The sequence below is a fragment of the Stegodyphus dumicola genome, chromosome 3 (genome assembly GCF_044657685.1).
Source record: "Stegodyphus dumicola isolate Sdum_Otavi_A_Nest chromosome 3, ASM4465768v1".
NCBI lineage: Eukaryota > Metazoa > Arthropoda > Arachnida > Araneae > Eresidae > Stegodyphus > Stegodyphus dumicola.
Genome location: NC_140770.1, coordinates 225,972,144 through 225,999,157, shown reverse-complemented (window position 1 = coordinate 225,999,157; position 27,014 = coordinate 225,972,144). Strand labels below are relative to the sequence as shown.

The 27,014-nt window shown below is 30.5% G+C and overlaps 1 protein-coding gene across 1 annotated transcript in view; it reads right to left on the bottom strand.

Annotated features, from left to right (window-relative positions):
• Nucleotides 1-396: 396 nt before the first annotated feature.
• The window catches only part of LOC118185948 (uncharacterized), a 151,485-nt gene continuing 124,867 nt past the window's right edge, over nt 397-27,014 (bottom strand). The window contains exons 16-22 of the mRNA XM_085813870.1: nt 22,595-22,650; nt 21,806-21,923; nt 15,657-15,825; nt 10,482-10,582; nt 971-1,102; nt 775-850; nt 397-661 (exon numbers count right to left, since the gene is read on the bottom strand). Of these exons, the coding sequence (XP_085669996.1) occupies nt 582-661; nt 775-850; nt 971-1,102; nt 10,482-10,582; nt 15,657-15,825; nt 21,806-21,923; nt 22,595-22,650 (732 nt within the window). The 3' untranslated portion in view covers nt 397-581. The remainder of the gene's footprint in view (nt 662-774; nt 851-970; nt 1,103-10,481; nt 10,583-15,656; nt 15,826-21,805; nt 21,924-22,594; nt 22,651-27,014) is intronic.

The window sequence follows — 27,014 nt, the reverse complement described above, 5'->3', positions numbered from 1 at the left end:
TTTTAACAATTAACTTCATTAGGAAAAACATTAAAATGTCTTTTTTATTCACACTGAATATAAAATTTTAAAAATAAGTGCAATGCATTGATAATACACAGTAGTCTATGCTTTTTACTATCCAGCACACACAAATAAGCAACAATAAATCTAAAAATTTTCTTTAAAGAATCTCCAAAAATACTGGAATAACTAAATAAAAATTTAAACATAAATTATAATTATACAATATTTCTTTCAATTTTTAAAAATGTGTTAAGTTTTCAAAGTCATGCATGCAAATCTAACTAAACTGAAATTCACACAGAGCTTACTGCTAATTCATATACTGGCGAAGATAATCTGTACACGAAAAACTAAAATAAAAAGATTTACTCTTAAATTATGACAATGAAATGAAGTTGCAAAAAATAAGATTTTATTCATAAAATCTACATACAGCTATATACATCAGTGCCTTGGAACAAACAGCATATTGCACAAAAAATATGTACGCACTACATATGGCACTTTAAAAGGCATCTAGGAGCTACTCTGTTTAACAAAATATACATTTCTGATGTAATTAAAATAGAAATGTTTTATGATGTAAATGCAAATGATGTGAAATCCAAGTCCTGTCTCACACTTCCTGTCAAAACAAATTCTACATTTTGTACACCTGGAAATATTTTTATTATGTTGTAAATAAAAACAATATTTATAAATGTTTTGTTTAAAATTTTAAAAAAAATATATTAAAACTAAAATATATGAGTTTTAACAAACACTTACTTATATTTTTTTCTAGATACATTTTACACAGATGGAGGTCATTTTCACAGGTAATTATCACAAATTTTTTACCACTCTGAAATATGAAAGAAAAAATTCATTATGTAATTTCGATACAGTCCATCTCCTGTGTAAGTTTATAACAAATACACAAAGTAATTTTCAGGATATTTATTTAAATACATTAATTACTTACCTGCTTTAAAGTTTCTACTTGTCTAAGAGAAGGAGCCTTTTTAAATACAGGTATTCCACCACCAGCTTCAATAATCAGCTTCAGAACATCAGGTTTGGGAAATACACCAGCAGTGATAAAGAATATAAAATCCTAATAAAAATAAAATATCTTGTTTCACTTATTTTCTATAATTTAACAGAGTTTACAAAAATGGATAACAAAAATTTGAATAACTACATATAACACACATGGTTGAATTTCAGAAGTAGTTTAATTATGCTTCAGATACTTCTTTAATCTATTTTCATTTTAAACATTTGGCTTTCTCAGATATCTTCTACTGAGATTAAACTGATTGTTATCATTTTCACTTTAGAAAGTAACCCAAGATAATTTTTTAAAACCTTCTAATAAATATATTTCTATACTTTCAAGTGATAAAATAACAAGCAAATATTCTTGAGAATCTGAAAATGAAAAATATTGATATCAAAAACTGTTTGAAACAGATAAAAACATACTACATGAAAATTCTGACTAATTAACAATCTTCATCTTTAGCTGTGGAATTCAAACTGGCTACTTGCCCTATAAGTTTACGAATAATACGAAAAGTAGTTATACAAAATTTTAGGATGCAAATAATTAAAGAAAATTAAGTTACCATGAATCATAAAGTCACAACCTCCATTTTAACACCATCTTAAATATTCAACCCTCAGAACAGAAAATTTCTTTCAAGAAATATTAAATAATTCCATTAGTGTGCATACTTTACGTTTGTATTCTACTAAGCATATCATAATTTAATCAAGATATATTTTCAGAACATTTGTCTTAGTATTATTATTCTTAAAATTGATTTTTATGAAAGATTGTACTTATGCATGAATTTTAAATTAAAAAAATCTGTAAGAAAAATATGCTACACATTTTGTCTCTCAAATATATGTAAGATTTGAAATATGCAATTCTGATAAAAATAAATTTAATAGTCACAGGGTTAATGCTCCTTTCTTAGTCCTTTGATTATGAATTTAAAAAAAAAAAAAAAATGTTTATCCCGCTTTTTTATCCAAATGAACAAAATATGTCATAATATGGTAAATTTAGCATTGGGGATTATTTTGACAAATGGTTTTCAACATAAAGAGATACATATGTCCTAGCTGTAGTTAATGGTAGGATACATATGTCTGCACGTAGCCATTGACTTAATATAAGCACACCTATTATTCTGAAAAACTTTTTCATATGAAACAGATTTACATCGCATGGTACAGGGTAAAGCACTCTTTGCATAACCCAACATTACACAGTGGGCAACTCATATTTGCTTTTCAAAGGGTTCAAGTTTATATATCTCAAAGAAATCTCTTTCTATAATACTTAAAGTTTTCATTTACATTGTATTTTTTTACCCATCCTTTTGGAAAACATAATTCCTAGTCTCCTCTCCCACATACATATACAGTGTCTCACAAAAGTGATGGGACACTTATGCTTTACAAAAGAAAACTGTAGTAAAATAAATTAAAAAACATATAAAAATTTTTTGTGGGTGTGTTTCACACTTAAATTTAGTAACACTTATTACATAACATACATTTTTTCAAATAATGAAAATATTAATTTAATAAAAATATAATTGTTTAGAACGGAGCAAAAAATGACTCACATAAGTGATGGGACACTTACTTTTCCATCAAATATTTATCCAAAAATTTTACTTTTTAAAAGGTTTTAATATTTTATTGGATTTCTTTTACTTTTAAAACATGATTTAATCTTCTCGGGATGGATTCGACTAATTTTTTTGTGATTTCTGGAGTGATTTTACCCCATTCTTCTTGAAGCACCGATTTTAATTGTTTAGAACGGAGCAAAAAATCACTCACATAAGTGATGGGACACTTACTTTTCCATCAAATATTTATCCAAAAATTTTACTTTTTAAAAGGTTTTAATATTTTATTGGATTTCTTTTACTTTTAAAACATGATTTAATCTTCTCGGGATGGATTCGACTAATTTTTTTGTGATTTCTGGAGTGATTTTACCCCATTCTTCTTGAAGCACCGATTTTAATTGTTGTTTTGAAGAAATGGTGTGTTTGCAAATTCTTGATTCCAATTCTTTCCAAATATTCTCTATGGGATTTAAGTCTAGAGATTGAGGTGGTGTTTTTATCATTTCAATGCAGTTATACAGCAGCCAGAGTCTAACGTTCAAAGCAGTGTGCTTGGGGTCATTGTCCTGGTAGAATTCAAAATCGTTATGAAGGTTCAATTTTCGTGCTGAAGATTTCAAATTTTGATTTAAAATGTTAATATACTTGTACTGATCCATTATATTGTCAATAAAAACAAGATTACCAACTCCAACGGACGACATACACCCCCATACCATAACTCCTCCTCCACCATCTTTTACTGTTGGCACCAAGTTCTGTTTGCGAAATTCTTCCCTGGGTTTTCTCCACACCAAGATTCTACCATCAGAACCAAATATATTAAATTTACTCTCATCAGCAAATATAACTTCATTCCAGTAATCAGAATTCTTATTTATGTTGGATTTTGCGAAAGCCAGTCTGAGTTTTCTGTTCTTTTCACTTACAAAGAATTTTTTCCTGGCTTCTCTACCGTGATATCCAGTAGATCGAATTACTCTTCTAATAGTCTCAGAATTAACAATTACTCCATATAATGCTTGTAAATCAGCAGCAACTTTAGGAGCACTCATTCTTGGATTTTTTTTTTTTTTTTTTTTTTTAATATTTTGAACGATAATTCGCTTTATTCCATTGGATAGCTTTGATGCTCGGCCAGGTCTTCTTTTGTCCTGAATCATATGATTCTTTTTATATCGTTTAATGATATTGAAAACTGATGAATGACTCAAGTTAACTGCTTCAGCAGTTTCTCTAATAGATTTTCCACGTTCAATATACAAATTAATAACTAATTTTCGAATTTCAGGCAAAGTTTCTTTTCGTTTAGCATTCATGACTGCACAGAGCTAAAAAACACAAAAATTCCAAAACAAACTGAAGAGAAATACTGTAGACGATTTTATAAATTATTGCCAATTGCTTTTGAGTAAAAATAAAAAAAAAAACCCAAAATATTTTTATTGTAGTATGTAGTAGTATCTAATGGTGTCTCATCACTTATGTGAGCCATTTTTTGCTCCGTTCTAAACAATCGTATTTTTTCAAAATTAATATTTTAACATTTTGAGAAAATGTATGTTACGTAATAATTGTTACTAAATTTAAATATGAAACACACCAACAAAAAATTTTTATATGTTTTTTTAATTTATTTTATTACAGTTTCCTTTTGTAAAGCACAAGTGTCCCATCACTTTTGTGAGACACTGTACATTAAAAAAAATCGTGTTATACCATATAACATAATTATGCACGCTATTATACATACACTTTTGCAAAAACAAGTTAAAACAATCTAAAGAAGATATAAAGAGTCAATTTTTAAATTCAAGTAGAAAATTAAAACAGTAAACAAATCAAAAGTTTTAAAATATTACCAAACACAAGTAAATATGGCAATCAAGAACCAAAGAAATTGTTTCTATAAAATTCCTTAACTTCTTATATTCTTATATGGAATGATCTTAATGATTAGTGATGATAAATGTACTAAATGCTCTCATATGGCCTTTCAATCATCTGGAATTTAATCAAATTCAACCTTAGATTGGTAATGATTTTACCAAAATCTATCAATTATGCTAATGAATTTAATTCTATTCCTATCTTTCCCAAAAGTGTAAATGTGTAAATATTCATAATTATCACTATTTTGTATTTCTTCTCAGCTTATCTACATAAGTAGAGATAATGTTTATGACTTGATTGTAGTATGTTTCAAGACAGTAACTGATAATGTACAAATGCAGATCTTCTCATTGTAAATAAATAAATAGTAGGTGTTTTAGCCTCCTTGGTGATTGCGGTGATTTGTACCCAGAGAGCGCACCGTACAAGAATTAGTTGCATTATAGAACGTAAAGGAAGCGGTCACGCCAAAAGTGTCGAGTGTATTACCGCTAATTGATATAATTTCATCGTACCTGCCAGGTAGCAGAAAACTAGTATGATGTATCAATTTACATGCCAGGTGGCAGAATATGTGTATCATGTACATGCCAGGAGGCATACCACTTGTAAACATGCCAGGTGGCATATGGCTTGTAAATAAATTGTAAATAAATGTACAGTAAAATATCTTGGTGTAATAGATCAAGGAACACCCAACAACAGCCTTCTGATCATCTGGAAACGTACAGTGGGAAAATAAATATTTTGTTACGCTTGGTAAATGTCCATTCCCTCCAGTTTGAGCGCAGTGTTGAGAAGGAAAAGAAATGCAACTGTATTTAATCCCTAGAAGTCAGACTGATGTGTCAATCGTCATGACACAGTTGTAGCTGCGGTTCACACCATCATGATACAGTGTTTTAAAGCACAGGATGCTAATGTAAATGTAGCTGTCAACCAAAACAATAAGGATATGGCTGGGCGTGGTATTTCACACTCCAATGGCAGCAGTCCATCCATTAGCTACATTGTAGCAATGCACAGAAACTTAAGTCAAGGGACCATGTGGACCTGATAGACATGAGGCAGTAGCATTACATGCTCAAGTTAACATCTATCGTCTCTGCTTATTTTTTCACTTTCCTAAATTGGCATACATATGTTCATTTATTCTATTAAGTCTTAAATGAAGACTCATTAAAGCTTATGCTATTCATTTATACTCAAGAGTTCTCCATACAACGCAATTCTACTAACAGTTATTTAAATCAAATATGTGATGCCTGTTCTGTTATCACAGGAATGATGGTTATGAAAAGAAAAGTAAGAATTTACAGTAAGCACCGCTTAATGAGATCACATTTGTCCATGGCTACTTTGGTAACATTAAACTATGAAGAAAAAAACATCCATCAAAATATCAATGGAATTCCAATTTTAATTTAAATGTAACTAAAATCAATTAAATATTTTGTAGCATTTTAATTTTGCAATTTATTATCAATAAGTCATTAATAGTTGATTGTTGCAAATTGTTATGCAAAAGTTATATTGTGAACCATTCTTATTCATAATGTTTCTGCTATACACCTAATCTTATTGCTGTATCTCTATGATATACCTCTATTCTTAATGCTTAGATCCACAATCTCAGCATTAGCAGGAAATACTAAAAAATTTCATCATTTTCTTCAGTACCTTTAACATATGATTTGCTTAAACAGGGTTCGTACACATTTCCTTACATGAAAATTAAGGACTTTTAAGGAATATCAAAGAAAAAATTAAGGGCCTATCAGCAAACAAAAAAATGAATAGAATAACGCAATTATCCATACAACCGACTTCATGCTTGTAATTTCACTTTAAGAAACTAACAGAAGTGTGTATTATGCACTATTATTAAATTCACTTTAATACTTACCATAAAACAATTTTGAAAATTAAACTAACTCCCTACAAGTTATGAAGTAGATAACATTAAATTAGGAACATAATTTATTTAAAAACATGTATAAGTGTATTTAACACTAATAACAGTCACTATTTTAGAGATTAACATGATTATTATTTAACTTATTTGATATCTATTTAAACACAGTCAACTACTATTATAATCACAACGTAAGAATATTTTGCAGATTAAAATAACTGATTTGTAAACATACAATTTATTTCCTTTGTTTTTTGAAAGATACTAGAATATACTAGAATAACTGTACAATAAAAGTTACAAAACATTTGTGCTTTTTTTAAATCTGAAATCTTTTCAGCTATTTTAACATCTAATTTATTTATGTCTATTTCCTTTTCTTTAACTTTTCTTCTAAGTTCATTTGCTTTGATAAACAAATCAATGTTCATGCTGGTCTCAGCTTCATCTGCTAAAGCATCTACTTCTTCATTAATATCTTTAATGTCCCTTTGAAGAAATTTTTTCTTCTGCTTCATATAATCAATTTCTTCCTCAATGATATTTCTTTTCCTCTTTGAATTTTCAGATTTAGTTAAAGATTTTTGTTATTCTAAATACTGCATATATTTAGACGTTGCAGAAGCTGCTGCTGATCTCATTTCTTTATTAATTTCGATATTAAGAACACCTCCAGAAAATTTTATGTAATCAAATACTGTGCGTTGAAAAATGTATGATGAATCACTTAAATTTTCAATTTCAATTGCTTTATTTACAGAGAAGCCCCTTTCCACAGAGGCCTGTCCATGTGACAAGATAAGAATCATTTTCACTATTTTCCATACTTTTGAATAGTGAAAATCATGAAAATAAGAAGTAAGAAATGTGTCAAGAGAAAGATTTTGAGGATCAAAAGTAGAAAATTCATGTAAATTTGTTTTAACTACTTTGTCTAGAAACTCACCAAACTGCAGCAGAATTTCATCCCAATCATCTTATAAAACACGTTTATTCTGCATTAATACCGTTAGAACTATTTTCATTTTGTTCTGGGCTTTTTCTGGACTTTTTACCATCAATCACGGGTCTATACAAGATGCATTTCAAATAAGAGAATAATTTATTGAACATTTAGACATTAAGTGTTGTACCATTGTTAAGACACATTGTTGACCTTCTTGTTTCAATGCAAAACATTCAGCTTGTGAAATGTCCTTCTTGCGGCATTTATCATTCATTAACTGCTCAGCAATGAATCCCAAATAAACTTTACTTTTATCATTATAACAGTTTGGATCATTAAAATTAAATTTATAAAGATTTTCTGCTTTAGTTATTTTTGACTATTCTAGTTACAAAATTTTAAAGTGCTGAAGGCAATCATTTACAAGTTTTAAGATATCGTCAGCAAAAAAGGGAATAAGTGGTTTATCACTGTGATAATATTCAAGGAAAGGCAATAATATTTTCGACAGAGAGAGAAAAAAATTTGATTTTATAAGAAATGTTTTATGTTTAGTTGCCTCCAAAATAGTTGAGAAGGATTTCAATGAATTTTTTTTAAACTTCCGCATTTCAACTTCTTTAATGTACAGTAGCAAGTCATCCCATATTTCAATGGCTCTTTCAACTGCTGGGACATTTTGCAACCATCGGTAAAAGCAGATTTTCAGTTAAACTTCTACCCAATAACTTTAGTAATTCATGAAAGTTCATTTTGCGTCTAGTTAATTCAGGAAAATTAGTTTCAATTAGTTGTTTTCAGCTTTAAAAAAATTAAATTTTTTTAAATTAGTTAGTTGTTTTCAACTAATAATTGTATCGCCATTAGCAAAAATAATGCATTACTATCAACAGCATAGGATTAAACCAAATACTTAATTGTCTATTGAAGCTTCAAAACATATTTCCGAACTTCACTTTTTCTTGGCTAGCATTACCGAATTTGCCCTTGGCGACCTAAAATCGAAATGGAGCCAACAGATTTCCCGCGAAATTGATAACAGACCCTCTGCAGAAATAAACTCATAATCCCGATATCCCATACATATAGTATGTGCAAAAGAGAATAAACTCTGTAGAAGGTGATAAAAAATTAATTTATGGCTTAATTGAAACAAACACAGAAATTAAGCTAAGCAAAACCATGTAAAAACAAATTGAAATGATAAAATGAAACTTAATTTTCATGTGAATTTTCAGCGCTGACTCTCCCATTAAAGAAATTTCAATTTGTTTCAGACAAAGACCACATTTAGCTTTATAAGGATTGTCATCCATCAATATCCAGTCTTCGTAGTCAGCTTGATTAAGCCACAGTTTATTGAAAATGCACTTTCCAGGCATCTCGTTCCTAGTGGCGTCGGAAGGGTTGTGGCTTTCCAGATTGGGATTGCTCTAATTTTGGCAAATATTTTCAGAATACCCCCCTTTTTTTTTCTCGAGCACCTTCATCATCACTTTCGCCTCTTAAAGAACTTCCGGCTTCATGCTTTCGTCACAATCTGCCTAAATTTATGGATAACACCTGTTTCGAAAGATTGGGTGAATAGGCAATCAGACACCGATACTTTCGTTCGGGTAGCTAACTTTTTTTTTTTTTTTTTTTAATCATTTGCAAAGCAAATCGGCCAACAGATTGGTTAACAGCCGTGAAATTTTAATTCCATATTCATGAGAAATTGCAATTCACACATAGAATGGCAATCATTAGAAATGATAAGAAATGTCAAATGAACAAAATTAAAGACTGTTTATTCATTTTGGCCAAAATTAAGGACTTTTAAGGACCGTACGAACCCTGTTAAACTAGTTTCACAAAGCTACTGGTAGGTAACTTTTTTGTCACCAATGTTGAAACTTTAATTTTTTACCAATATTCATCCAAGCATTAAATTCTTAACAACCCATATTTGTTGGAGACATTACTTTCTCTTCAGTTTCTTCTATTTCACCACATCTTAAATTTTTATTATCTTTTCTTAGATGTAGTTTCAAGACATGTTCACAATATCCAGTGAATCAAGGTTATAATTTTCCTTCCTAATTCATTGCATTTATAACACATCATATATGTTATAAAACTCTATAACACTGATATTGTTCTTTCATCCAGTTTAATAATCCTTTAATAAAATATAACTTCAATACGCGTATGAAAGACATTTACATTATATGCTGTGCAGTTGTAAATAAAAAGAATATTATTCTTCGGTTTGTTATCCTATTTCAAAAGCATTCATAAGAAGTTACTGTAGTCTTTCGGAAACTGTTTACTTCTTTAAAGCATCAGGGATTCAGGGTCTGTATACAAACCAGTGGGATTTGGGCAGTTTAATAAGAGCATTCAGATAATAACATTTAATTTTTACCATTTTAATTGATGTCTACTGTACCTTACTACTCATTTTGGATAAGCATGTATTACAAAATTATTGGATCCTGGCATCAAAAGTATATGTTAATGCACATGATATGCAAATTTATTTGAAGATGGATAAACAAAGGTGATGCGATGTAAAAAACTATGAGAAGTGAGTCCCCCCATACATTACATCCACAACTTGTGTCTCTTGATTACCTAATTAAAAAATTAGAGATTAGATCTTTCAAACATCTGTCGAAAGGACACATAATTCTACAAATTCTACAAATTTGGTGGCTTCTCTGTCAACTCACATGGCCAACAGGATTTTGTAAATAGATAAGATGTTTTACATTCATATGTTTAAGGCATATGAAAATAAATCGATCTTAATGTGTGAAGCGTAATGTCTGTTTTTATAATTTTAAACTGGAATTTTTTTTTAATTCATTCATTTGGCTTTTCTACTGTGCACTGCAATTTTATATGCTATATGCTAGACTATCTAGAATTTTCACATATCTGACATTTGACATGTCCCTTTAGGCAAGCTTTTACTGTATTATATGTATTATAGAGAAGAAATATAAAGATTTCAATATGGCAGAAATTAATATTAAAAAATATGACATCAGATTAAAAGACTTAGCAATTTGCATCACATTAACTATATCTAAATTTTTACCTTAAATAAAGGTGTCCTATCTATTCTTCTTAATGTACTTTTCAGGCTAAAACTATATGTTTTTTCATTTTCGGGATCTTGAAGTATATATGGTTCTTCATCTAAAATTACACGAGATTAGTTTATACTTTATACAAATATTTCAAACAATATTCAAACATATTTGAATTTTAATGAGTATATTAGACTTTCATTTGAAAATCCATATAAAAAATAAAACAATCACGTTTTCATCATGTTCAATAGAAACCTACATTTTATTCAAGAAGTAAAAAATAGTACCAAAAAAAGTAACAAAGTAACAGCAATAAAAACAAGATATCATTAAATTAGAATTAATTTTATAATTGCTGAGTAGCTGATTTAATTAATCTAATATGAAGCATTTAATTCATTTGCAAAAGAGGAAAGATATAAACACTTATTTATGCTGGAAAGTAAACAGCATTTAAAAAATTGTGAGAATGACACATCATTATATTTGAATAGAATAAAAAAAAAATTCATGAGGCAAGGTTATGCATATTCCAAAAACATTAAGTCAAGAAACGTACTGTCTAGCCTTTCAAAAAGCAAGAGAAGTATTTTATTACTCCTTTTTTCCTTGATGCACATCAATATGTATCTTTAATTTGTGTACAAAGTATGATATAATTTGGACCTAATAAAAGTAATACATGGATAAAACTACAACAGATCTATTAAGCAAGTAAATCTGAAAATAAGCTCAACAAACCATTAATGAGCAAAGAAATTACAGCCTTATTTTCATTTTAAATGACTGTTTTTATACTCAATTGTCAAAATAGTTCTCAACTTTCAAATCATATGTATTATTTATAATTCATAAAATCAATATCCTAATAATCAATATGCATTATTTACATAATTAATGTACATATTTTAATTTTCAGCTTACTGAAGCTGGAATACATACTTTTGGTTTTACAAAATATTCATGAAAAGGGCAGAACATATTTATTACTATTTAGAAAAGAATAAATATTTTTCATATATTAAACAAAATGCAAATATTTATAATTGAAATTAATACATATTTACATTCCTATCTAGCTTCTGATTATAAATAAAATATTCTTTCATTAGTTACCAGAAAGAATTTATCATACCACAGCAATTAGTTTACAAACAGCTCATGATAAATATGAATGATTTGGCTATCTTTTTTTAAAAAAACTCACCAAAATCGCAAGCAAGTAATTTAAAGTTTTAAATAGTTGAATTAAAAAATCAATCAGTTAAATTATGGAATCCTTTTCATTTAGTTATTTCCATATTCAAAAATAGCCTTTCAGTAATACCAGCTATAAATAAACTAAGTAATTAAAACAGTAGATCACATACTACATGAATGTGGATGGACAAAAATATGGAAACACCTTGTGAAATGCATGTTTGAAAAGAAAGATTGATTTTAATGAAATATGTAGGTGGCGCTGGCGTTTTTGACTACTGACGCCACCTATACAACTTCGTAAATGTGATAAACAGTTCAGTTGTTGTCGGAGTCTTGTTATGTGAGGTTGTCATTGCATTATGTCAGAGTTAACAGACTTCGAACATGGGCAAATTGTTGGAGCACGTATGGTAGGTGCTTCCGTTAGCAAGGTAGCCGAGGTGTGTAGTGTTTCAAGAGGTACTGTATCGAAGATTTATTCCACATATTTGAAAAGTGGAAAAACATCATCTGCTAAATCACAGTGCGGACGAAAGTGTGTCCTGAGTGATCGTGACAGACGATCATTAAGGGCAATTCTGACGAAAAATAAGAAGACCACAGCTGCAAAAGTTACTGCTGAAATGAATGTTGTGTTACCGAACCCTGTGAGTACCAAAACAATTAGAAGGGAGCTTCATAAACAGGGAATTGCTGGCCGTGCTGCAATTGAGAAGCCACTCATCAGTGATGCTAATGCCCGTAACAGGAAAAGGTGGTGTTTAAGTCATAAAGCCTGGACTATAGAGCAGTGGAAGCGAGTAATGTGGTCTGACGAGTCTTCTTTCACATTGTTTCCCACTTCTGGCCGAGTTTACGTCTGGAGAACGCCATCTCAAGCCTATAATACAGACTACTTGTTGCCAAGAGTGAAACATGGCGGGGGTTCTGTTATGGTTTCGGCAGCAATATCCTGGCTCTCTGCTAGCCCCATGATAACTGTGTCAGGGCACATGACTGCCAAGACTTATGTGAACATTTTGGCCGATCAAGTTCATCCCATGGTACAAACTTTGTTCTCCGATGGTGATGGTGTCTTCCAAGACGACAAAGCCCCTGTTCACACAGCTCCCATTGTCCAGGACTGGTTTTCTGAGCACGAGGATGAGTTGTCCCATCTCCCCTGGCCACCACAGTCACCAGACCTGAATATTATCGAACCTTTGTGGTCTACATTGGAACGGAAAGTGCGTTCTCGTTATCCACCGCCAACATCGTTATCTGAACTTGCCACCGTTTTGCAGGAAGAATGGTATAATATTCCCTTGGCAAACATACAGGAACTGTATTTATCCATTCCGAGAAGACAGCAAGCTGTTTTGGATGCCAACGGGTTTCCTACACCATATTAACCCTTTGCGGCATGGTGGGTCAATATATGTCCCACCTAATTAATATTTATTTTCTCAGTTAGCAATTTCCGTTAGAAATTTTCTAATCTTCTAAAAATAATCTATTTTAGTTATTATTTTTCTCAGTACATGTTACTACTATACCAGGGCTTAAGTTTATAAGCAAAAAATATTCAAAATAGGATCACAAGAGTGATATCCATGTATCTCGCATTTTTCAATATTTTAAAAATTTTGGTATACAATTTATGATATGTATGATTCTTTTTAATATTCAAAGGTATTTTATTTTCAAAAATAGTAATTGGATTCAATATTTTATATATTTATAATATAATTTTGCAGTTGAAATAAGTGGGTTAAAATTTGTCCCACCACACACTTGAATTTCCACTCAATAGATGGCAGCACTCAAGATTATTTTTTTCTTTTCTTTTTTGCATCTACTTTTTTCATGATTGTGCGCGCTTTTACATCCGTTGTATGCTCTGATGTGCTAAAATGTCTAGAAAAAAATTAACAACTCAGGAAGCTTTGGATCTTTTTGCTGAATTGCCATCCGATTGCGACTCAAATGCTTCAGATGTCAGTTCTGATTCAGATGAAATTGATATCCAGGAGAGAATAACTGAGGTTGAAGTTATTGCTGAAGAAGAAAGGGAAGTAGTTATAATTTGTTTCACTTTTTAAAGACACAGACCCATCACACCACATTTACATGTGGCACTGTAAATATGGATCGGAAGTATCTACCCAAAAATTTAAAAGACAAATTTATGTCAAGAGAATATATAGACTTTTCAGTTAGCGATGATTCAATTTATTGCATAAAATGGAAGGATAAAAGATCCGTTTCTATCCTGCCTTGCTTGGACAAGGCAACTGAAATGAAAGAAATTAATAGAAAAGAATGAGATGGAGAGACAAAAAAAAAAAAAAAAAAAAAAAAAAAAGTACTGAGCCCAAACAGCATTATTTCATACAATAAGAATATGGGATATGTCGACTGATTGATCAACTGAAAGGACTATATGAAATAGACCGCAAAAGCAAGAAACGGTGGCACATGATTTTTTTTTTTTTTACTTTTTAGATGCGAGTATAGTAAACACATTTATTCAAGTTTGTTCGTGAACCTGATCATGATGTAAAAACAATGAAAGATTTTCTTCTCTCAGTTACAGAAGGTCTAATGGCACTTGCAGGCAAGAAAGAGCTGAAAAGAAAACTGAAATCCCCAGTTCAAATAAAAACTAAAAACCCGTTCGTACAACCAGAAAAAGAGACTAAAAAATGTAAGTAAAATGCCAAAGAGAACGAGCAGGAGAAGATGTGCATATTGCAGCATATCGAAAGAAGAACGACGAACATTTTGGATGTGTGAAACATGTGAAGTGCCTCTATGCTTACAGAAGAATGAAACAACATTTTTTTCAAAGTTTCATGAAAAATGACTTTTTTTCAATTTTAATCATATATAAATGTTTTTGAATTAAATGACAATTTTAATATTTTATTTAGTATCATATGTATGAGTATCAAATTTTAATCTTAAAAAATATTCAAGAAAATATTTTCTTTTGTTCCTATAATTTAAAAATATTAAATATATACTATATGCAAAATGTGCATATGCAAAATTTTACAAGTCATGCATATATGCAATAAGTACAAAATGCATTTTAGTGTGTTTATTATGAATATTTTAGAATGCACGCTTTATTTTGTTTATTCATTCCACATATAATTTTTTTTCCTGCTATACACCATTATGCTATAAGACATGTGCTAGTTGCATGGTGGGACAAACGCTATCCCACCTTCTACCGTAAAAAATAAAAGCGCAGAATTTTTTTCAAGCCTTAAAGGCACTTAAGTAAGTCCATCTGACTTATTCTAAGGCATTTTTTTAAAGATTAAAATATATTTTAAATATGCGTGTCACAAAGGGTTAAGCAAAGAAACATGTTTTTTTAAAGGTGTTTCTATATTTTTGTCCAACCCCTGTCAAACATTTAATATTTCTAATTAAACATATCTTGCCATTTAAGCATATTTTTTCTAAATGAAGTGAATTAAAAAGCAGAACAACGTTCTGAAAAAAAATCTGTGTTTATTGCTTGGTTTGTTACTGAGTATCAGAGATTAAATTTTGATTTTTAAAAAAAGCGAAATATAAAGGAAGGAATGTTAAAGAAGGGCAACACATTGGGCCATGGAAGATCAAAGTATTTCATTTCAGTTTGTTGAATAAAATCAAGAAACTCATAGCTTTCATTTTGCTGAATGGCAACAGTCTCATGCATTGTAGATAAAAATGTTTTATATCAAACAATGTTGCCACTATCTTCCTTTCAAATCACTGAGTTTACTGATGAAATATTCATATAATTTCCTTAAATTTGTACAAAATATGAAATAAATCAAATTTCAAATTCCAGCTTCAAGATGCACACGTTTGAGTGGAAGACAACATGGATTCAAAATTTGGTGATTCTAGGTTCTGCTGTTTTTCTGTAATGTAAGGAACATACAGATTCTTCATTATTTAATAGCAAAGATAAGTTTTTCTTTCAGCCCACTTACCTACAAATTGATTCTGCTTTTCACATTCCTTCAGCCAGTCTACAGTAACAACATATTTCACAACATGAATAGCACAAAGAAATTTCACAGTCCTAACATACTGATTAGCGACAAGGTGAGTGCTTTCTACAGGTGATTTAGCCAAACACCCTCCAAGCTGGCACACAATCTAAAAAAATGCAAAAATTTATAATAGGAAAGGGGGTAAAAACACAACTGTAGTTTCATATAACAGTAAAAAGCATACTAAGGCAGCTCATGAGCAACCAACACCCAAATAATACATAAAAGTAGCATTATTACAGTCTTAGTTTTCAATAAATGAAATGATTTTAATGCAACCAAATTAGCCAGAAAATTATTTCAAACAAATGGTTTTAAATTGTTTCCAAAATGATAATTATCACTGGGCACAAAGAACATACCCCATTTTTAAATTATATCAAGCCTGCATAAAAGTCTGCACATAAAAATGATTTATATATACAGACAGAATATAACCATTTTTAGTATGAATTTTCTAAATCATAAATTAAGCTTAAAAAATTCTTCTCTGCAAAAATGTTCTGTTTAATGGTTCTTTCTTTAAACTATCAATCTATGCACTAATTTCTAAAATAAAAATGGTCTCCATGGCAGTAATAAATCTGCTCCATGCTTTTTTCTGCACTTTCCACAATGCATCCAATATATTAAGTCTGCATTTGAAAAACACTTTTTATTATAGTCTAAATAAAAACAAATGAAATCATCAGAGGAGTTTGCAGAAATATAAACAATACAAATTTAATAACCTGTTTCTTTAGCAAAGCCCCCCAACATGAAATTTAGCAGTAAATTTCAATGTATAGTTTGATGGAATTGCAACCTTCAAGATTTTATCACAATAAAGTTGTAGTCTTAGCATACAGAGAAGGAATTTCTTCTTTAAATATAGAGGTTAAAGCATTATACAATATAAAATCCGAGATCTGGACTCATCAGGACTTCGGCAATTACAGATGTGGGATATTTCTAGATATTAGATCATCAATTTAAATCTAGTAAGTTAACAAGTGGAAATTATAAAATTAAAAATATGAAACAGTGATTTACAAAATAATGAAGCACTTATGACCTTAATGGAATCAAAATTTACACACACAAAAAAGAGAGGGGTACAAAGGCTCAATATTTGTTTGTTTCCTTATTCCTTTCCTGTTATTGCTGTGTAGAGAAATTCCACCATACTGTCAGCTGAAATTTTTTCATTTGCAACAACCTTTTTCACTTTCCTCACTAATAGTAGCAATATTTTCTAGATTTAGAACCCTACTGCAAATTTCACTTCCCTCCCTTTTTTGTGTGTGTATGAGTGTGTGTAAATTTTGATTCCATTAAGGTCATAAGTGCTTCATTATTTTTTCATTACGGTGACAGTGTCCTTATCATCAATCCTGTTAGCTGATTGATGATAAGGACACTGTCACCGTAATGAAAAAATTTTCTTCATTTATTGCCACTTCTCTACATTTTTCCCCGAATCTCATTAATTGGAAAATTTTACTTTTTGTCTGCAATACCTAAAAATCTTCAAATTCACAGTTACCATCATAAAACTTAGCTAGAATCTGCTATGTATTCTTGGCAATGTATCATGAGATTGGTGACTAAAAACATATTGTTCAACTGAATTTTGTCTTGCTTCTAACACATGCTGATGATGTTAAGCCAGAATTTTATTACTTTAGTGATTTATTATACTTACACTTAAGGTATTTTCTCCCCTTCTTAGCATGCCTTCGTGATGCAATGGTCAACAAACTCGCCGCGTATTCGAGAGGTCCGAGGTTTGAGTCCTGGGGAGGGCATTGGTCATTTCTTCAATTTCCTGACTCAAGAAAATTTTACATAACTCTGCAATGGTACCTGAACTAAAAAATGATTGTGGATGATGATTCTCCATCACCAGGATTTGGCGACTGGGCAGCCTAATTGCCAAATCTAGTCGCCTTTTTAAAGGGGGAGTATATAAGGAATTTCTCCAGCCTTCATGGTGTAATGGTCTGCACGCTTGGCACATATTCAACAGGTCCGAGTCCCGGCGAGGGCACTGCTCATTTTTCATGTCTCCTTCTTCGAAATAACCTAATGACTCTACAACGCCTGTTTCTTGCATACACTTTAAGTTTATCCTAATCTCGAATAAATAAATTCGGTGCTACTTTGGTAGACGGTTGCACGGATTTTGGCGATTTGCCTTTTGGCGAGTAATATAACTTATGGTAAACTCATTGCTGGATACGTTATTTATGGTAACCGATACTTTGTTGTCATTTTATTAAAAAAATAATGCTTTTTATTATGCATAACTTCCGTGTTTTAAATATTATTTATGGTTTCTAAATATTAAAAATCAATTTAATTTTACATTTTTATTTGAAATAAAAATTTTGTTGTTTATAATATTTTATATAATTTTACGTTGTGGATGATGTAATCAATGACCTCACCTTACTTAAAAAGTAATTGGTTTTATTAATATCTATAAATTTAATCTAATGTTTTAAACATTATTTATGGCTGTTAAATATTAAAATAAAATTTAATTTTGCATTTGTTTTAAAAATGATTTTAGTATGAATGATTATTTAAATAATTTTAATTTTATGCGTGATGTAATTAGCTCCCTGATTGGTTACTGAATATTTGTGCATTACCGCGCCATTTTAAAATTTTATTATTCATCTCTTCGAATTCCTCGGATTTCAAATGGAATGGATATCTCCGTTTTGAAGACGAATGTTGTTATTGGTAATTACCAAGAATTATTGGTATTGGAATAAAAAAATTGCCTTTTGAGACTTTATTTTGGCCAACCTGTCTTTCCTAATCAAAGATTTATTTATAAATTGTTAATAGAGTCAGAGGAAATTTTGGAGGAAACCTCGCTAATTGCTTCTTCAATGAAGTGCGAGATATTTGGATAACAGATGAAGATGGTTAAAAGATCCGATTCAATTATGATTTCGATTTCTTTTGTGGTACTTATCAATAAAAAAGAGGTTAAATTACTCAAAAAAATGTAAGTACATATTTTTATTTTATTTTTTAATTGTATACTTCAATTTTTGTTAAAAAAATTAATACACTATTTTCAAAAATTGCTGAGATAATTATTGTCACATATGTTTTAATGTTAATTATATTTTATATAACCTATTTTAAAGTATTTGAATTTAATAATATTCTAATTCTTTTAAATGTTGGTAGGATGGTTTTTAATTCAATATTCAATTTCAGTAATATTTTAATCTAATTAAATGTTGGCACAATGTTTTTATAGCGGTGTTTTTATTCTCTTTTTTGTTTTATGAAAGTAATAATAGCCTTACTTTAGTACTTTATACTCATAGTAAATGTATTTATTTACACTTGCCTGCCATCTTAAAAAACGACATTTTCAACAAAAAATTAATCCATTACTTTTAAAGGTATTTTTTTTTTTTTTAAAGTTTCGAATACTTTACTATGCGTAAAAACAGCGCTTTTCAAGATGGCTGACGACTGTAAAAATTGCGCCAACGTAAATCGCCAAAAATCCGTGCAACTGTCTACCAAAGTAGCACCATAAATTCTCCCACATACTTAAGTCTTATCTAGAGCCAGTGCTAGACATTTTGGCACAGTCCCTACAGATCCTAAATATTGCTGCCAAGTACCTCCCACAAATTAAAAAAATTTTGCCACCTCTAAATTTTGAATCTCGGTGCCTTCCCTAAATTCTAGACAATGTGCGACTAACCCGAGCTTGGATTGCTGAAGAATATCTTGAGGGTCAAGGTATGGAGCAAATGGAATGGCCAGCTCAATTTCCAGACCTGAATCCGATAGAGCATCTTTGGGACTACCATGTGAGACAAATTGCTGCTTTAAATCCTCCTCCAAGGTATTAGATGAGCTTGAATAAGGATTACTCTGTGTCTGGTCATTGCTTCCCATTTCACTGACCGACAAATTAATTGACAGCATGTAATGCTGCTGCTGCCAATGCATTGCAGCTAGGGGTAAACAAATTCCTTATTAGAACCCATTTTTGTAATGTTACCACCCCATTTCCCCTCAAAAAACTGTGATATACTGTTTCTTAAAAACTGGACTTCCCTGCCAAGAGCACAATTTTTTGTTGTAATTCATATTTGTGTTGAACTTTTCTTGTTTCCATGTTGCTTCATTCTCAAATTGGACACAAAAAACATGCTGTTCCTTTACTTTTAGAGGGCAAAGTCTATCAAAATACTCAGAAAAAGTTTTCATACACAGTATTAAATTACTACCCATAAATCAAAACTTTTGCATTTAATAATCTAAATCAGCGATTCTCAGTCGGTGGTACGCAAGAGAAAATAGATGGTATGCAAAGAAACAAAGTATTTTTAACTATTAAATTATTAAAATTATTTTTAACTACTAATTAAATCTCATGAAGAAAAGGAAAATTGATAGAAATTTCCTGTCATTGAACTCTATCTGAAGATTTAAAAAATAACACATTTGTTAACTTTCGGCCAACCCCCCCCCCAAAAAAAAAAGAATTTAAAGGTGTTTCACATAAAGCTATTAAATTTGCCTTTTTGCAGAACCTGTTTGTGTGAACAATTATTTTCTTCCATGCCTTATTTTAACCCTTTCAGGACATGCGTCACATATACACATTCCCTGATAACGTCTCTTACAGCCGGGCGTCCCATCCACACATCGCTAGAGACTGCATTCAGAGGATGGTGATGCGTATATGCATTTTAAGCTGGAACGTTTTTCTGAAGGCCACTAGATGGCATTCTATGTCCATTATTTTTGAAATGAACACTGTTTTAGGTTCCTGACCTTGAGTTTGATATATTCTGTCTGACTTTGGTATTTTACTCATCAAATGTTGTGAGGGTGGGGTGGGGAAGTGAAAGCGTAAACAGAAGTGGGCTCTTTAAATTGCCGTGTGCTAATGTAAATATTCGCGTGTATGAGATATATCCAATTCCTTTTTTAATTCTATTTTTTCCTTTACTATATACGGTCTTTCATAGTTACTAAACAGCCCAGCATTGACTTCAGATGTATTTCCGTTTTTTCTCCTTTTATTTCTGGAAGTCTCACCTCTTGTCTATTATGGCGCGAAGGCACCATTTATCAGAGGAAGAATACCCTCATATGGTTAATGAACCATTTACTAATTTACTAATGCAGATGAGAGCGATGATTCTTTTTCTAAAGATTTAAAAAGTGATACTTTTCCGTGATTCGAGATTTACCACAGTCTTCATTTTAAATTTTGTTACTTCTTACTGTAAATAGGCTTTATTGTGTTTTTTTAATAATTTTAGACTGTATTGATGGATTTTATCAATTAAAACTTTGGAATAATTTGAATAGCGCTTCCGAAAATTATTTTACAAGATAAGGAAATTTTTAAGTATATTTTCATGTAAAATAACAAAAAAAAAAAAAAAAAAAAAAAAAAAAAAAAAAAAAAAAACGTTAATAAGTGCCAATTTTAACATATATAAGAGCTCAAGTAATAATCTAAAATGATACCAAAAATTGTAAGGCTAGAAGTGAAACTTTTTTTTCTGATTTTTTTTATAAAATTAGGCTTAGCGATGCAAAACCTCCATCCTGTACGGTGACTGCATTCGATTCCCTTCTGTCCCGCACGAGCGTCTTAAATAAAGTTGCGCTGTCATGAAAAGTTTAAAAAGAAATAGAGAACAAAAAGTGGATTTTAATTTATGGTTAAAGTTAAGTGAAATAACACCAGGCACAAAAAAAAATTAATCTGTCTTAAACAAGCCCAAACTTCACACTAAGTTTTAGAATTAAGGTATTAAAACTTAAATTTTGATAACTAAAATGGTAACCAATTTTTAACTTAATTTTTTTTAATATTTCTATTGAGAAGTTGAAAAATAATCATTGTAAAATGTAGCAGTGGTACTTCAGCTTTTAAATTTTTGTTTAGATGGTACGTGTTATTCAAAAAATTGAGAACCGCTGATCTAAATTAAATATTTTTGAAAATATTCTTTTTGAGTATAACAACTTGTTCATGTCTGCATCTTATTACTACTACATTTATATCTACAATTCTTTCATTAACTCAAAAGCCTTTTTACCTTAGCATATTCTTTAATATTTAAAAGTCCAGAAAACAATACCCTAGGTTTGTTTTCATTATCTGGTGGATTTTGAGTAGTAAGTGGAATATTTTCTTCCAATGGAGGAGACTCAACTCTGAAAAATAAGAAATAAATGTATAGAAAAGAATCCAAATTAAAAATACTTTAATTATAACATTATACATGTATATAAAAATATATAGAAATATATTTTTAAATTTTACAGAGCACATATGTCTCTGCATTAAGAATCTAAATTAAAATTTTTTAATTACATTATAGATGTGCATACATATACAGAAACATATTTTTAAATTTTACAAAGCACATATGTTTCTGCATTAACTGTGACATACATTGCTAACATTTAGAGCAGTTTAATTATTACTGAATGCAATATTCAAAATAACATTTAATATTTTATTGTTAATAGTTATTTGCCTGCAGCTATAAATGTTCTGAAATTCATAAATATACAGCTTAAGCAGTAATTCAGATAATAATACCTTTTTAATTATATTTAATCATTTTAAAAAATTTGATTCAGCTAGAAATTACAAGATAATGCAACTCTGCTTACACCAAGGATAAAATAATGATACAAAACAAATAATATACAAATCTAGTTAATTTAAAGAGCTGAATTATTATTTTTATAGTAGTTATAAAGCTATACTTTCCATAAATTTTAATAAACATAATTATTTAATTTTGTTAATTTTACTAAGCATACATAAATATTCATAAACAATTATATTTGAAAATACATAAACCAAATAAAATTACCGGGCTCGTTTTGCTTCTGATTCAATTTTGTCTTCGTTTTCTCTTTTCTTGATATCCTACATGGAATTTTTTTTAAAAAATAAATTCTTTGGAGTTGTATTTAAAAATAATTAACAATTCTAAAATTTTGATAAATTTTACATAAAAACTAAAAAAAGAAAAGAACTAGCAAATTACTATGTGAACAGCATACCTATTGCAAAACAAAAATATTTTGGAAAAGCACAATCAATATGCAATAATACAGCATTTCATAATTATGGAAATCAAACATTTGTCTACTGAATCCATATGGCCATAATTTAATTAATAGAATTGAATAAGTGTGATGCTTTTATCTATCAAATAACTGCCACCATATTATATAAAAATAATATCCACATGTTAACTAACTCTGCATTTTCTTTCATTATTCAAGAAACAGAACATATTCACTTGTATTAAGGGAGAGATTACACTGTTAACAACAGGATATCAATATACCCAATAAAGTATGATATAAGAATCAACTCAATCTAGTATACTACAAGAATTCAGCTAGATAGAAGATAGAAAACTGAACTAGCACCAATATTGGTTAATTTTTGTTATTGTATGTATTTTAATCATTTTCATGATGTGCGCAAAAATTCTTGAAGTGGACGAAAATTGAAATTAAAGATTCCACTGCAATCAGATCTACATTAACTTAGATGACGTAAAAATTTTAAATTTTAGATTTGAATTAAAAATTTTCAAATCATCCAATTTTATGTGAAATATCTCATACATAAAAACAGGTAAATTTAACGAAAGCCTGTTAATAAAAAACAGCAAAAAATATGCTTGTAGCACTTCAGTTATAGCAAGTTTTTGTTAAATAATGTGATTTTTGCAATCCTGCAGGAATTGACGGTATTATCTGTGCTTGTTCTAACCCGCACTCTGCTACTGCATCATCCTTGCTCCCACACTTTACTTCCATGTGTTAAATACGAGTCTCTTGCATATTTATCTTATTCCTGTCAATGCGTGTTATATGTCTCCAACTACACAAAGATAAAGATTGTTAATTTTATTTTCATTAGCATTCACATGTGCAATTGATGACAGAGTTTTAAAAGTTGATCTTTTCACGGTTGAGAGCTCTCTAGTACTGTAACGTTGCCGAGTTTACTCAAGATGGGAGACTAAACGGACAGGTTGCCTTTTTTATTTTTAATGAATACTTAACAATTCTTGATTACACAAAAGATGAATTATGTTAAAATTAGCATTAGAGCACTGAATAAATCAAAGCAGACAATTCGCTTCTGCGGATGCAATCTCTGTGCCCTATTCACAGCACATCTATCACAGTTCTCCATGCAACTTTTAGCACTCTCAAAGTCTTTCTTTTGTGTCTCCATGAGTGGATCTCCTGCAAGGTGCTTAACAGCTTAACACCAGTTTTTCCCATGGAAAAGGAAACATTTAGTTGAGAACTTGCTTTGTTTGTCACGCATTTTTGGGTAATGAAAATAGTTAATTAATAACAACTGTCTTTGGGACTTTTTTTTTTTTTTTTTACCAGCTTGTGATCAGTTAATTGCTTTTACCAGCTAACAGTGTTTACCAGCTAATTGTTAACACTCTCTGAATGTCACATTGCTTGTCACAGCTATCACAGTATATATATTTTATAATAACTAACCCTTAATTTGGATACTTCTAACATTCATTACTACTACTCACGTATCTGTACAGTAAAAACCATATCGGAAGCAAAAATGAAGAGTCGGAAGTATAGTGTGGATTATATTCAATACGGATTTATTGAAAATCCCATTTTGAAACATCGCCAATGTGCCTTATTTGTCAAAAAACTTTTTCAAATGAAGCGATGAAACCTTCTAGGCTTCAAGATCATATTAATAAAATACACCCGAATAAGAAAGACAAACATGTGAACTATTTCCAAGACATGAAAAAGAAGTACACAATTTAGCCAACTATATTAAAACTTTTTTTCATCAGCTTCTATGTAAGACGATGATGGATTTCGAGCTTTGTACAGTATCTCATTGTTGATTGCTAAAACAGGCAAACCACATATTATTGAGGAAGATTTAATTTTACCGGCAGTGAAAGAAGTAATAACTACTGTGCTCCATAAATCAGCTACAGATATTATCGGAAAATTTCCTTTGAGCAATAATTCTGTGCAAAGATGAATTGATGAGATGGTTGAAAACATTGAAGAATTATTGTGCAATCATCTGCAGACTTGTCGATTTTCAATTTAGCTGGATAAGTGCACTTAATCAACCAACGTAGCTTTGTTACTGTCATACATGAAGTTTATCAAAGATATTAAAAATATGTCAAGAACTACTTTTTGCTACCAATTTGAAAAAATCTGAGTGAACGTCTTCATACGTCACTGCAATATGTTATCACAACAGTTAAATAAGAACTAACTCGTTGAATGACAGATTATTTAGTCAGCTTTGCACTGCCAACGATGAAGATTTCAAGAGACTGCTGCTTCACACAGAGGTGCGCTAGCTGTCAAAACGTACTTGTTTGACTCGATTTAACAATCTGTTTGAGACTGTGATAGAGTTCCTAGGAAACAAAGACACAGAACAGCATGACAACATCATCCCATCAAAGAATGATATTGCATATTTGACAAACCTGTATAAATTGTTTAATGATGTTAATCTACAACTTCAAGGCGACAATTTAAACGTGATTAAGACAAAAAATAGCATTGCTGCTTTCATGTCAAAAGTGCTGTTATACAAAAGAAATATTGGCAGATGCGAATTCAATAACTTCCCGAATTTATCAGCAGTATCATTGAAGCAGGACAACCTGCTTGTTTACTGTCAACACTTGGAAAACCTCCACAATGATTTCAAGGAACAATTCCAGGACATTCTAAACATGGATATGCCAGGTCGTTCTAAACGTGAACACACCAGACTGAGTTTTGGATCCTTTTTCAAATGTCAACACAGCAGGATCATTAAAGTCAGAAGAACTAATAGAACTGAAGACAAATGAAGAATTAAAAATTAAATTCAAGAATGGCTACAAAGAATTTTTAGCTGCAGAAGCCGATTTTGCAACTGTACACAGGATTATGGTTGATTGTTCAACGATTTCTGATAGCATTTCCATCTTCCTATTTAGCTGAATTTGAATTTAGTGCTGTAACAACGTTGGTAACTAAAAAGAGAAACTGGCTTCATGTTACTAAATGCGGAAACTAACGGTTGTTTCTAAGTAAAATAGAGCCTGATATTAACAAACTCCTTAAAATGCATCATTAGATAAGTACCGTATTTGCCTGCGTATAAGATACACTTTTTTCCTTCGAAAAACAGGTCTGAAAAATGGGGTGTGTCTTAAGGTCTGCCCACAAGAATGTGCTCGCGACGTAGTTGATGTATATTTTTTTCAACCGCCGTAAATTCGCATTACACAGAAGACGTAAAACTGAGTTTGCTCATGTTCAGCTTTTTCGTCCGCAATGTGGCCGAACAGCCAATAGCTGAGTGAGTTCTTATCACAGGTAATAATCAGAAAATCTTCTTGCTTACCCATTTCAATACAGCATTTGCACCTCAGGATTCTTCCCTCTGGAATTTACTCGTCCGGCATTTCTAAAATGAAGTGCCTTATAGGCCTCATTCGTCATCAAGCAGGAGACGTCGTGCTCCGCATGATATTCCTGCCATGACCATTCGAATCGGATATGGCATCAAAACCACATAGAGATGAGATTTTGCTTAAAGAGCTTGTAACTACATACAGCAATAAAATAATCAGCATTGTTTATCGCATCCTCAGATTTTTCAAATCATATACATCAGTATAAATTTCAAATTCTCCTTAAAGGGAAAGAATTGCATATTTATAAAGCAATGATCCAGAAATGTATATCCATATGCTTCACCGTAAGTAATACCGTAAGAAATAGGAACCTAAATAAATTACAGTATCTACGAAATCAAACTTTCTGCCTTACAAAATTCTCCTTAATTATTATAAATGTTCACTATTTCATGTGTAACAAAAAGCTCAATAAATATCCCAATATTAAATACACCAAAAAATAACTTCAACAATATAACCACTTCTAAAATAAAGCACTTGACTGTGAAAGAGCATTCAATAAAATACAGTTATGAAATTTTCGAGGACAGTTACAACTTGAGTCATACAGCAATCATTTATTTAATTTTAATTAAATTACCTTTGCATTGACTTCTACATCTTATATTATTTTCCCCAAAAACTACTGTCACAGATAGCTGAGTGGTCAGCGTACTGGACTGCAAAGGGAAAGGTTGCGAGTTTGAACCTCACCTGTACCCACTGCAAATGAAAGTTAGCTTTTCTCATTTTTAAACATGTTTCTTATATTTAATCATGAATCATTATATTCTCA